At 43.0% G+C, this 14,147-nt stretch overlaps 1 protein-coding gene across 1 annotated transcript in view; it reads left to right on the top strand.

The window, feature by feature from the left end:
- LOC120920437 (high affinity immunoglobulin gamma Fc receptor I-like) overlaps positions 1–13,213 on the top strand; it is a 32,104-nt gene extending 18,891 nt beyond the window's left edge. Inside the window, exons 5-8 of the mRNA XM_040332535.1 lie at positions 4,249–4,524; positions 8,554–8,835; positions 8,980–9,255; positions 12,924–13,213. Coding sequence (XP_040188469.1) covers positions 4,249–4,524; positions 8,554–8,835; positions 8,980–9,255; positions 12,924–13,075 — 986 coding nt within the window. The 3' untranslated portion in view covers positions 13,076–13,213. The remainder of the gene's footprint in view (positions 1–4,248; positions 4,525–8,553; positions 8,836–8,979; positions 9,256–12,923) is intronic.
- The last annotated feature ends 934 nt before the right edge of the window (positions 13,214–14,147 follow it).

Raw genomic sequence — 14,147 nt, 5'->3', positions numbered from 1 at the left:
CTTTACTTATTGCAAACATTACCAATCCATACCCCAGCGCAGTTTTTCAAACAATGCCAGAGTCATCTTCAAGTTTATTTGGGCACACAAAAATCCCAGAATACAAAGAAAACAACTAATGTATACCAAACAACAGGGAGGTCTGGGAGTGCCAGATATACGGAAGTACTACTATGCTGCCCATTTGAACAGATTAATAGACTGGAATAGGCACGCAGACACTAAACTCTGGGTACAAATTGAACAATCCCAATCTAAAACGCCATTAGAAAGGGCACCATGGTGGTATGCTTCATTTCCAAAAGAACTTAACAAAAACCCGATACTGGGAAATACAGTGAAGATATGTGTAACAGCTTTTTCCATGATGGGCATGGACCCTAGGACCTCTCCACTATACCCAGTACTGGGAAACCCCCTTTTTCCCCCGGGAGATGAGGATGGAGTTTTCCGAGACTTAAGGGAGGGGGGGTGTAGACAGGTAGTGAGTTATATACGAAGGGGAAGATGGCTCACAATAGCTGAACTGATGGAACAAGGGGGGGGATTCCATCTAAAGTTTTGGAATGCACTCCAGATGGTTCACTTTTTGAATACATTACCAAACCCAGGGGTTTTCAAAAGACCAATTACGAGAATTGAAAAAATGTGTAGCGAGAGGGGAAGATTACAACATACACTATCATTATGTTATGATATATTGACACAGTCAGGGAATCATCCTCTGAAATGTGTCCAGGATTGGGAACAGGAACTAAAAAAGGTATTTAGCACGGAACAGCGACAATGCATATATAAACGAATACATAAAACATCAATATGCGCAAGGACACAGGAGACAAATTATAAGATATTCGCGAGGTGGTACAGGACACCGGAGAGATTAAACAAAATCTTCCCGGAGGTGTCAGATAAATGTTGGAGGTGCCTGGGGAATAAAGGGACGTTGTTACACATATTCTGGGACTGCCCTTTGATAAGGAGCTTTTGGCTGGAGATTAAAAGGATACTTCAGATATGCTCAGAATATGAGATACCGGAAGATCCAGAATTCTACCTCTTACATGTGAACCAAATACAAGAGAAAGCATATAGGGAGACAAGTCTAGGTCATCTATTAGATGCTGCAAAAATGTGCATAACAAAAAAATGGAAGTCCTCAACATCACCCACAATAGAGATGTGGATAAATAAAGTAAAAGAAATCAGTAAATTAGAAGAATTAATACAAACAGCACAACACCAAAAGGAAAGATATTTAAGAATTTGGACACCCTGGAAATCTTTTATAGACTCCAGGGCTTGAGGGGGGGGAATGGGGGTGTGGGATAATGGAGAGAGTATGGGCGAATTTTTTTTTTTTTTTTTTTCTCCTTTTCTTTATGGTTTTGTTCTCTTTTCTGGTTTATATATCTTTTTTTCTCTTTCTTTTCTTCTCTTTGCTCCTCTAACAGATGGGTAGGAGTGTTTAGGATCACATCCATAGGTTAGAGGGGATACGCTACAGAACGCAGTGGCAAGGTCAACCTATGTGAATTGTATATATATATAATGAAGATGTGTACAACAACAGTATCTTAAAAGTAATAAGCACTGCTATAATTGTATAATGTATAATGTTTTATTAATGTGTATCTAAATAAAACAAAATAATCAGAAAGCAGCTGCTCTCGTGCACTGGAAAATATGGGTGTGGGGGGGGGGGGGGGGGCTTTGAATAGAGCTGGATACAGAATGCATGAAGGTAAAAAAAACTCAGCCTTTAGAACCACTTTAAAGGTGGCCATAAATGAATTTAAAGTTGTCAAGTTCAGTGTGGCCATCCCTGTTCAACAGAAATCGAAGGGGAATGTTCAAAAACGTTTGTAGATCATGGCCTTCAGCTAATCAACTACAGCGGCTGATCTTTGTGTTTTGACAGTGGAGAGTTCCCACAGAGGGAATTCCTCCATTTACATCACTTGTGAGGCTGGAGGAATACTTTCATGTTTTTCATTCAACAAAATGACTTAGCTACGACCAGGGCTTTTTTTCTCAGAGAATAGGTGCAAGAACTCCCTACTTCCGAGTCACCTGTTGTGTCCACCCCCTACCTACCTCCGAGCACCATTCTATGGTTCCAACCCTCTACTTACCTCCAAGCACCATTATTTGGTTCCCCTCCCTACCAACCTCTGAGCACCATTCCTTGGTTCAACCCCCTACCCACCTCCGAGCGCCATTCTTTGGTTCCCTCCGTACCCACCTCCGAGCACCATTCCTTGGTTCCACTCCCTACGAGCACCATTCATTGGATCCACTCTCTACCAACCTCTGAGCACCATTCCTTGGTTCAACCCCCCTACCCACCTCTGGACACCATCCTTTGGTTCAACCCCCTAACCACCTCCGAGTACCATTCCTTGGTTCCACTCCCTACCAACCTACAAGCACCATTGCTTGGTTCCACTCCCTACCCACCTCTGAGCACCATTCCTTGGTTCCACCCCTACCCACTTCTCAGTAATGGGTTCAGAATCAAGTATCAATTTGTGGTGCTAAGTAATTTGTATATGATAGGGAGTAAAATAGATCCCCATTGTAGCCAGCAATAATAGACTCTGAACAGCTAGAAACAATAGACCCCTCCCTCAACAATTGATGTCTCCCAGCAACGATTGTCTCCATAGAGGGCAATGTAAAATCATCCCTCCAGCGTATCAGGGGCTGCTGCGGCGTCGCGCTTCAGGCGTATATACGCCTAGGTGTGAATGGAGCCTCAATCTACGGCACTGGACCAAATACCCCTGGAGGGTGGGGTTCCCGGCGGGAGTATGTTTAATTGGATTTTAGCTTTAAGATATAATTTTATTTCCGCTCAGTAAATAATTAATCTGTAGATTGCAGGAAGTAACTGCTGTTCTTACCAAGAACATATTAGCACTCTAGGCCCATGATGTCTATCAACTGCACAATGTCGTTGATAGACACCATGGCTATGAGCAAAAATGTGTTCATCACCTTTAAAGCAAAATCACTTTTTAAAAATGAAGTGGACGTAAACCCAATTTTTTTTTTTTTTTTTTAAATTAAGGCTTGCACCTTGTACAGTATAGGATTTAATGTCATATGTGCCCAATCTTGCCACGAAGAGTTAAGGGATCACTAAACAAAAAAAAAAATTTGGGGCTAAATAGCTTGCTTTACCTTATAGCAGTCTTGATTTCATGTCCTCATTGTCTGTTTTTGCTTTGAAGCAGCTGTAATCCTTTGCTGAAATCCTCACTTCCTGGTTCTCTGGCTCCATAGTAAATTTCTCATGGGAGCTTCTCGCTGTGGTCTAAGCTGTGTGTCTAAAACTCCTCAGAACCAATCAGATTAATTTTAAAAACAAAACACTGCCCTGGATTTGTTTGTTTTTGTTCTGTGGGTCTCTTTACTTCACATAAACATGAAATCAGTTTAAAAGCGAAAGTGAAACTAGAGGCACATTATATGATAGAATTCAATCTATTTTTCATCATTTTTAAAAGGAATCAGTTAACTTTTATGTCTCTATACCCTGTAAACAGTCATTTCAGCAATTTTTTTTTTCCTTTAGTGACCCTTTAATCCAGCTCTGATCAATCCTCTTATCTATTTTCAGTGAGATAAAAACGGACACACAGTGAAATAGGAGTCAGTTCTTCCCCCTTGCTGTGAGTGACGGGTGATTTACATATCTCATGCACAAGCCTAAGAGAGACATTCTGTGTACTTCCATCCCCTCCCCCTTTCTTCTCCAGCTCTCCCAGGATTTGCTGCTCCACACTTCAGCATGATTGGACATGTTGAAATCGTGTGGTGACTTTTCTGGGTTTTGACTGGATGCTAGTGATCATAGCAGAAGTTCAGTGTAAGAAATACACAGGAGAAAATGCATGTTGACAAGGTGAGTGGAGAGGGGGGCGGGGAGTCTACTGACATCACGACTCCACCCAACGAGCTCCAAACAACAGACCCACCCACAGAATCTGCAGTTTTTCGGGTCTCATAACAGACAGAGGGGAGACATTTGACAGGTGAGGATACATTCAGGAGGCATCTATATCCTTATAGATCAGCACTATGGCAGTAATTTAGAAAGGATGAGAGTGGGTCCACTTTAAACTAATTAAGTACAGACTATCTTGACCATTTACAGATGAACCTTGTAAAACCTACACTAGTGATTCCTGTGTGTGCTGCTAAAATAATGGAAGTTTACTGTTTGACATTTATAATTTACAGAACTCTTCACAACTCCAGAAATGAAGGTGACCCCATTTCCGGTAATGGAAGGAGATGATGTGATGGTGACATGTCACATGAATGTGTCTTTATACAGACCAGAGACAAAAGTGCAGTTTGCTTTCCACAAAGCCGGACAGAATGTTCAGAGATTTGGATCCTCTGACCAATATGGATTCCAGTCCGCTAAACTGGAGGATTCTGGGAAATATTACTGTGAAGTTTCTGGCAGAATGATAGTGAAGAGGAGTAAAGAGCTTAACATTGAAATAAATGGTAAGCATAAATCAAGAATTGATAGATATGGTGAAATATTTGGTGAGGGTGTCATATACCGCTTCCTCCTAATCTGAATATAGATATCAGATATTTCAAACTGCCGACAACCACGAACTAGGCAGTACTCATTTGGTCGCTCAACATTAGAACAGAGAATACAGTCTTTTATACATTTGAAGAGGAGGTTCCCCTCTCCTGCTCATATTACTCTAACAATACACCTGTAACCAGAAACATAAATTGACATGAGCCAATTAACTCATCATTTCCAAACTAGGTGACTCAGAGATATGACCTTTCAAGTCCTAGCCTTGTTGTCTCCTAGTTCCCTAACTACAATACACGTGTAGCACTACCCCCGGAGGAGCTGCTGATTATTTTGGGTGGCACATTTACCTCATGGCTCCCCCGAATTCCTAGGGGTGAATGATGCATATTGCATTTGGTAGGAGTAAAGAAATGTCCACAATAGGTGCTCTTTGCTGTGCTCTTTATTACCCAGCCGGATAAAAACAATAAGCTTGTGGTGAGGAAAGTAAAGTTGAAGAAAGGAGAATAGCAGATTCAAGTGTGATGATAGGAAAACAGTCCTGCTCCCAAGTGTAAAATTTCTCTGCGCCACTCCTGCCTGAGTGGCGTACCCGGACAGGCCTCTCTCACTGACCTGGCAGGCCGGAGTATCACTCGAACATTTGTAGGATAAAGTCTCTGCCACAGACCCCCCTTGATGAACTTGAACATTTGTAGGATAAAGTCTCTGCCACAGACCCCCCTTGATGAACTCGAACATTTGTAGGATAAAGTCTTTGCCACAGACCCTCCTTGGTGAACTTGAACTTGAGGAAAAGTCTCTGCCACAGACCCTCCTTGGTGAACCTCAAGGAGACACAGGCCCTCCCTGATTTGTAGTTATGGAGATAATCCTCCTTAGATGAATTACGCCTGGATCCCCTTCAACTTGTCGCCCAGGTACCGACTGACAGAGGATCAATCCCTCAGTGTCCGGCTACCTTGATCCCCGGTGGTTTGTCGAGGCCCTTTTGGACCGCCAGCCTCTCAATGGCGCTCCTTAGACGGACTCCCCACCGAACAGCAATACAGCTTGGGATCCTCAAAGGTGGAAACCCAGTCACAAACTGGGTCCCCGTCACTGTTCAGATTCTCCGGGCCAACATGGTCCCGGAACCAGGAACACCGCGTGGCACGCACGCCTCGGCCAGGTAGGCCATATCGCCGGGGGGGGGGGGGGGCGTGATGTGGTCACCCTAAAGGTCGGTGCCACACTTGAAGAAGAAGACCCAGAACCAAAGGCGTCTGCCCAATAAATACCCCTCCCCAGTATGCACAGCGAGGCCAAACCCTTCTGATTGGCTGCTGGGAAAGAGCACCCAAACCTTGACTCCACTGCTGCCACCTGCAGTACCGGGATTGGAAGAACACCCCAGCGCAACAGAATAAGCCCACAGCACAGCCAAGCTGAGACAGAGACCCTGTTTTGCACTTAACAATTTGGATCAGAGTTTAACTACACTCCGATCTCCCTCTAAATTTAGCTAGCAACAGTACCATAAAGTACGCAGGCGCTACACACATTATCATTAATATCAACACAGAACTCCTTCACACAATAGCAGAGTTAATTAACACAAGCAACAATGGGTTTAACACACTTCTGACTAGTAGACAACGGAAGACTCAGGGCTTTCCAGATCTCATTGATCAGCATTCCTTTCACATACATCTGTTAGGAGTCCCACACTGGCAGAGACCATCATGGCCTCCTTAACCACTTGCCGCCCGCCCACTGTATATGTACATCCTGTTTTTAAAGATGGATATCTCGGTAACGGCAGCAGCTGCTGCCACAACCGAGGTATCCATCTTTTCAGTGGGCGGCCGTGTAAACGATAACGGCGGTCTCCGCGGCGGATTCGCCGTGAGATCGCCGTTATCGGTGGTGGGAGAGGCCCCCTCCCGCCGCTCTTCTGTGCCCTCTGCCGCTTACCGGAGCCGTCGGTAGCGGCGGAGGAGATCGGATGCTGCTGGCTAGTGTGTGAGGACTCGAGTGAGGGCAAGATGGCCCCCATCCATCCTCATAGCTTTGCTGGGCGGAAGTGACGTCAAAACGTCAGTCCCGCCCAGCGTCTTAAAGAGACAATTTTTTTGTTGTAATTTTTTTAAATGACATTTTTTTATTTTATTGCATTTAAGTCTAAATATGAGATCTGAGGTCTTTTTGACCTCAGATCTCATATTTAAGAGGACCTGTCATGCTTTTTTATATTACAAGGGATGTTTACATTCCTTGTAATAGGAATAAAAGTGATACATTTTTTTTTATTATTTCAGTGTAAAAAAATATAAAATCAATAATAATAAATAAGAAAACAAAAAAAAAATATTTTAAAGCGCCCCGTCCCGACGAGCTCGCGCGCAGAAAAAAATATATATAATTTTTGGGGGTTTTAAGTAATTTTCTAGCAAAAAAAATGTTTTAGTCTTGTAAACACCAAATCTGAAAAACAGGCTTGGTCTTTAAGTGGTTAATAATGTCCTTTTGCAATACATAACAGAATATCTTCCTAAATGCTTGTAGCCCCTTCAAATGCCAGGGCCCATAGTCGGTAGGCAAGAGGCTAGCATTCAATCATCTTCAAAATCCTCTGTCCCGGGTGAGTCTATCACAGTATCCAAATTATTTTGTGGGTCCAAGACCCTTTATCAAGCCTTTACTGGTAACAATGTGAATAGACCCAGCCAACAGCTGGTTTGAAAAACCACCAAGGCCCACGCTTGTAATCACACTGGAAGTAATACCATTATAGGTTTAGATCACTTCCAGTTTGTTCACATTGTTCCTAGTAAAGCCTTGATGAAGGGGGTTCTCTTGGACCCACAAAATGAGTTGGATAAGTTTTGGATTGTTCCCCTGACTTTTGTTTGAATAAAGCTGTATTCTAGCAGTGGTATTACACTTCAATTTCTATTTTTGTAACAGTACACTGCAAGCCAAGGAGGTCATGGAGATCCTCTGGGGGGTATGGGGGTGCCTAATCATGATCAACATAAATATTTTAAGATAACAATACCAGTGAGATAACCAATTTGGTACAGCGCAACTTTTCTACTTTGCTCAACTGTTTAAAATAGGAGTCAAGCACCATCAGGACATTTTCCTAGACAAGAAGCTGTCATAGGTATGCAGTAATATTTGTCTGTCAGCTCACCTCTCCATGTGTTCTGCTTAAGAGGCCAGCCACTCTCACCTGCCTGCTTAAGTAATCTTTCACCAAAGCATGGCTCCACCCCAGCCCCTATCAGATAACTCTATTCTAACCTGTGCACTGCAAGCCAGCTCTGCTGATCAATATTGTGTGTTTGGCCTTTGTGTGCAACTTGCTGTGTCTTCTAGGTCTTCCAGTTACCGATCTTGGCTTGTTCTTGAATATCCTTACCTGCTGTTACCCCGAACTTTGGCTATTTCCTGAATATACCTACCTCTGCTTGTTGCCCCGACCTTTGGCTATCTCCTTTGTTATGCTTTGTTGTCGCAGTCTGCTGCTTCCACTCTACCTCCCTGTAGTCTACCGTGAGCTTGAGCTGGGAAGCCCTAGGGGTCGCGACCTGGAGCCAGACTGCAGATAAATCCATCTCCACCACTAGGGGCCTTTGGTGAACACCCGCTGGCTCTTAGATTCCACTCCCTGGGAAATATCATGCTCTAGCTTCCAGTGTCATCTGCGTAGGTACTACAGAGTGCCTGCTCTCCTGTATATCCTAGAGCTCCATCCGCAGCAGTCAGCCATAGGGTCCACTACCCTGCGGTGCACTCCAGACCCCAACGGGGTGCATGTGTCACCTGACAGAAGCACAGCATACCCAAGTAAAATCCAAATCTGGTTGCCCCATACACAAGACATTTACAGTTAAAATTTTGTTTTTGAAACCCTAAAACATGTAAGTGAGCTTTTCACAGGCCATATTTTACAACTATTTTATTTTTGTCTCTTTTATTTTCTCCTTCAGAGCCCTTCACTCAACCAGAAATTATAATGACCCCAAATCAAATGACAGAAGGAGACAATATGACCCTGACCTGTCACACAATACGCAGCAAACTCATTCCTGATACAGGTCTGGAATTTGCTTTTTACAGAGATGGACGAAATGTTCAGGAATTCAGTTTATCTAATCAATATGAAGTCCGGTCTGCTGAGACAAAGCATTCTGGGAGTTATTCCTGTAAAATTAGGTTTTCAACAAACAAATTAACAAGGAGCAGTGAAGAGTTATACACCCAGATACAAGGTGAGCAGAACAGGTGCCATAGGGACTTATCATATAAGAGGAACACTAGGTTTACTATACTGTCCATTTGTGTAATATACCAGATATAATTCTGTATACAGATCTTGTCTGATATGCTTACAAACATATTACTTTTCTATACAGAGCTATTCTCTCAGCCAGAAATTGAGATAATCCCAGACGTGGACATACAACGCAATCAAACGATCCTAACATGTAAAACAAGTGTAATGAGAAAGGGCATTAACCTGCAATTTGCTTTCTACAAGAATGGTCAGAAAATTCAGGAATTCAGTTCATCTCATCAGTATGTAGCCCCACTAGCAAAGGTGGTGGATCCTGGGAATTATCATTGTGAAGTAAGAACTTCAACCAACAATGTAAAAAAGAAGAGTGAGGAAATAACTTTGGAAATACAAGGTGATCTTAACTTATTTTCAAACGGAACCCTCAATAATGGTTTATTATATACATGCTCTGCTCATCCACAAAACAAAACATGCTTAGAGGTGCTAACACTAATAAATTGCCCAAGTCTTTTGAAGGTACTAGGTGGAATGAGCCACGTTTTGATGCATGTTGGTAAATATGGAATATCTATATATAATGTTACATACAGATGAACCTCGGATTACAAGCATATCCCGTTCCAGGAGTATGCTCGTAATCCAAAGTACTCGCATATCAAAGCGAGTTTCCCCATTGAAGTCAATGGAAACAAAAATAATGTGTTCCGCATTGACTTCAATGGGATGCAATACCGCATGCAGCCAGAGGTGGGGGGCGTCAGAGAGCGCCAAAAATGACGAAAAGGCCCGAGGACACTTTGGCTCGTTTCCTGCGCCCCCTTACCTCAGGCCAAATGAGGTATTGCAGGCCAATGTTTGGCTTATTTCAGCTCCTGCACCCCAGTACCTCAGGCTAAATGAGGTACTGTAGGCCTATTTTCGGCTCTGCTCGGCTTTTGCCCCCCCGTATCTGCAAGCCTATTTAGCTTGAATTCTGATCCTCTTGCGAGTCAACACTCGCAAACCGATTCAGAATTAAAAAAAAAAAAAATTGCTCGCAAATCAAAACACTCTTAAACCAAGTTACTCTTAAATCGAGGTTTCACTGTGTTTGTAGCTGCTGGCTTTTAATATTTATTTTTCGCGGGACCTCCACTTTAACTTTGCTATAAACCCCTTTGAAGTCTAAGGGGGGAGATCTTGATATTTCTGACCAATTTCTAGGCTAATAGGCAAGCCATTGTCAGAAAGGGCATGGGAAGCTGGGCACTACTATGGGCAATATTTAACAAGACTAAAAAACACTTTTAAATATACCTAGATTGGGGAGAGGGTCCTTTTAATGTGACACCAATCCTTTAAATTTCATATAAGTACCAATCAAAAGAATTTTGATCGATCAAATAAATTTAAGATTAATCGATAAAATAATAGTTAATTTCCACAGCCCTATTTAATAGTATAATTTGTAAGCTACTTTTTTGGTAGCCCCACACTGCATTTTCCTAAAAGATAAATACAATTCCAAAACAGTGCAAAAAAAATAAAATAACGCACAATAAAACCACATTCCCACATTGCCTAAACCCCCCCCCCCCCCCCCTTATTCCCCATTACTCCAAAAATATTCAAAATTTAGACTGTGCGTTTAGTAGAAATGTGGCTAATGTTAAAGCAGTATATGAGCACTTGAAGAATGACAACACATTGAAGGAGACAAGGGCCCAGATTCAGGTAGATCCGCGCAATATTTGCGTGGGCAAAGAGCAAAGATTTTTCTCTGCGCCCACGCAAATATTTCGATTTGCCCGCGATTCACGGAGCAGTAGCTCCGTAAATTGCGCGGGCGCTATGCTAATTAGCCCTGCGTAAGGGCGCCTAATGTAAATGATCCCGCCGGGGGCAGGAATCATTTAAATTAGGCGCGCTTCCGCGCCGAGCGAACAGCGCATGCTCCGTCGGGAAACTTTCCCGACGTGCATTGCGGCAAATGACGTCGCAAGGACGTCATTTGCTTCTAAGTGAACGTGAATGGCGTCCAGCGCCATTCACGAATCACTTACGTAAACGACGTGAAATTTAAATTTCACGAGCGGAAAGGGCGGCTATACTTTAGCATTGGCTGCTCCTACTATGAGTAGGAGCAGCCTTACGCTAAAGTCGCCGTACGGAAACTCTGTACCTTGCGTGCGCAGGGCCCGCGCAACTTTTGTGAATCGGTGGTAGTATGCAATTTGCATACTATACGCCGATCACAATGGCCGCGCCCCCTAGCGGCCAACGCAAGAATGCAGCCTGAGATATGAAGGCATAAGGAGGCGTATGTCTGTCATATCCTAGGCTGCAGTCTGCGTAGCGATGTTCCTGAATCAGGGGCATTCGCTACGCGGGAGCAAAACAGCTATTGCGCCGCGCAACCTATGGTTGCGCGGGCGCAATAGCTTCTTGAATCTGGGCCAAGGTTTTTATCTTGCAATAAAAATTAGAGTGTATTATTTGAGAAACAATAGCCACATATACTGTACAGTGGCTGGACATTATGCAAGAAGCTTGATTAGGCCTCAATATAAGAGGGATAGATTTATTTTTATTTTAGGTCTAAAGTGAGAGGCAGAGAGGTTCTGCTCAAGAAGGTAGTTGGCAGCAAGCATGTTCTGCAGGACAAAGAGGTGGTCAGGCTGCCTGATTAGAGGCAGAGCATGTCCACCTTTTCTATTTCAAAGGGACCATGCTATACAGCATAGGACACACAGGAGGTAAGAGATTGTCTGACAAATCCGTCTTCCTCCTCTTTTGTTAATCCTACCATAGCCCCACGCTGGCAATAAGGAGTCACCAGAATTATTTGCTCACATGATGAGAGACTTGCTGCAAGGGGCCTTTTCTTTACATATCTGTTGCTGTTGTGGGACAAATTGTCTTCAAATTAGCTTCATGCCCAGGATCTTAGTGCCAGATTGACAAAATGGCTGCCTTTTTAGTCACTCCTACTCCAGCATGTGGGATTAGCCCCCTTTTACAATATTATGGTCTGTGGCACCAAAAATTATCATACCAGATTTGGTCATAAAAGGTAGAGAAATTAACAATATAATGCCACATACACACAATCGGATTTTCCGTCGGAAAAACCTTGGATGTTTTTTCCAATGGAATTCCGCTTAAGCTTGGCTTGCATACACACGGTCACAGAAAAGTTCCCTGAACTTTCGACCGTCAAAGCTTCCGAGCATACGTCGAATTGTTTCTGAGTATGCGTCAGAATTTTGCGCATCGGAATTGCTACAGACGATCGGAATTTCTGATCTGAAAATTTGAGAACCAGCTCTCCATCTTTTGTTTGGCGAAAATTCCGCCAGCAAAAGTTCGATGGAGCCTACACACAATCGGAATTTCCGTCCAAAAGCTCACATGGGACTTTCCGTGTCGGAATTTCCAATCGTGTGTACGCGGCATAAGTCTAAAGCCCAACTACAGACAATACTTTTTTTTAGAGTGGTCAAGGATTGCATATGATTGGTTGCCTATTTGGGAGAGTTCTGCCGCGTACATACGATCGGAATTTCCGACAACAAAACCGCGTTTATTTTTCCTGACGGAATGGAATGTTGGCTCAAACTTGTGTTGCATACACACGGTCGCACAAATTTTGCTCGGAAATTCCGAACGTCAAGAATGCGGAGACGTACAACACTACGACGAGCCGGGAAAAAAGAAAGTACAACGATTCCGAGCATGCATTGAATTGATTCCGAACATGCATATAATTTTTGTGCATCAGAATTGGATACACACGATCGAAATTTCCGACAAGAACCTTTTGTTCTCAGAAACATTGAGAACCGTCTCTCAAACATTTGTTGTCGGAAATTCCGACAGCAAATGTCCGATGGAGCCTACACACGGTCGGAACATCCGACCAAAAGCTCGCATCGAACATTTGTTGTCGGAAATTCCGATCGTGTGTACGCGGCATACCTTCCTCATTTCCTGTCACACAAAAACAACATATCCACACAAACTGCAAGTTATTATTTGGAATTATTTTTTGTAGAGCTCAACTATTTTTCTTTTTTTTAGGAGAATATAATCCAGCAGTGATACAGAACATGATCCGGCTAATACTATCTGGAATTCTGTTGATAATTTCTTTTCTTTTCATCTTTTATCACATGAAATTTATCAAATCTCTTAAACCTGGAATTAAAGGGCCCACGCCTCCAAGACGGTGATAAGAATGATGGCCTACTACCTACTGGACTGTCAGATTACGTCTACATACATTAGTGACATCCTTTTGGATCACCAGTCTAATTAAAAAATGTTGCCCTAATTTTTTAAACAGTGTTATAGGCAGTGGCCCGGATTCAGATACATTGGTGTATCTTTTGGCGGGCGTAACGTATCTCAGATACGTTACGCCGCCGGAAAATAGGGCGCAAGTTCTGTATTCAGAAAGAACTTGCGCCCTAAGTTACGGCGGCGTAACGTCTGTGGTCCGGCGTAAGCCCGCCTAATTCAAATGGGGATGATGTGGGCGTGTTTTATTTAAATGAATGGTGACCCCGCGTATTTTACGTTTTTTTACGATTCGTGAAAGAATCCCGGTGCGCATGCTCGAAATTACACCGCAAATCGTCATTGCTTTAGACGTGAACGTAACTTACGTACAGCCTTATTCGCGAACGACGTAAAAATTTTCAAAATTCGACGCGGGAACGTTGTCCATACTTAACATAGGATACCCCTCATATAGCAGGGGTAACTTTACGCCGGAAAAAGCCTAACGTAAACGACGTAAAAAAAAATGCGCCGGGCGGACGTACGTTTCTGAATCGGCGTAAATACCTAATTTGCATATTCCTTGCGGAAATATACGGAAGCGCCACCTAGCGGCCAGCGTAAATATGCAGCCTAAGATACGACGGTGTAAGACACTTTCGCTGGTCGGATCTTAGGGAAATTCTTGCGTATCTTCGTAGCACTTATGTGGCGTATCAATAGATACGCAGGCGTAAAGGCTATCTGAATCCGGGCCAGTGTCTACACTTCTCTTTTATGATAATTTTTACATCAACTCTACTATGGAAGCTGAAATGACCTAACAGACTAACATGGTGGTAGTTCCCAGCACTTCACGTAGAAATAAGAGCTGAAAGTATGAACAAATGTTAAAAAATATATATATATATTTTCATGAATATCATTGTGCCTAATGACTTGCGATTTCTCATCTGTAGCTCTGGCAGACTCTTGTTTCAGGATCAAAGAGGATGGGGAATGTTTGAAGTTAACAATTTAGGT

This window comes from Rana temporaria, chromosome 13 (assembly GCF_905171775.1).
Source record: "Rana temporaria chromosome 13, aRanTem1.1, whole genome shotgun sequence".
In the NCBI taxonomy this organism is placed as follows: domain Eukaryota; kingdom Metazoa; phylum Chordata; class Amphibia; order Anura; family Ranidae; genus Rana; species Rana temporaria.
The sequence above is the reverse complement of the archived record's forward strand: the minus strand, read 5'-3'. Positions and strand labels throughout refer to the sequence as shown.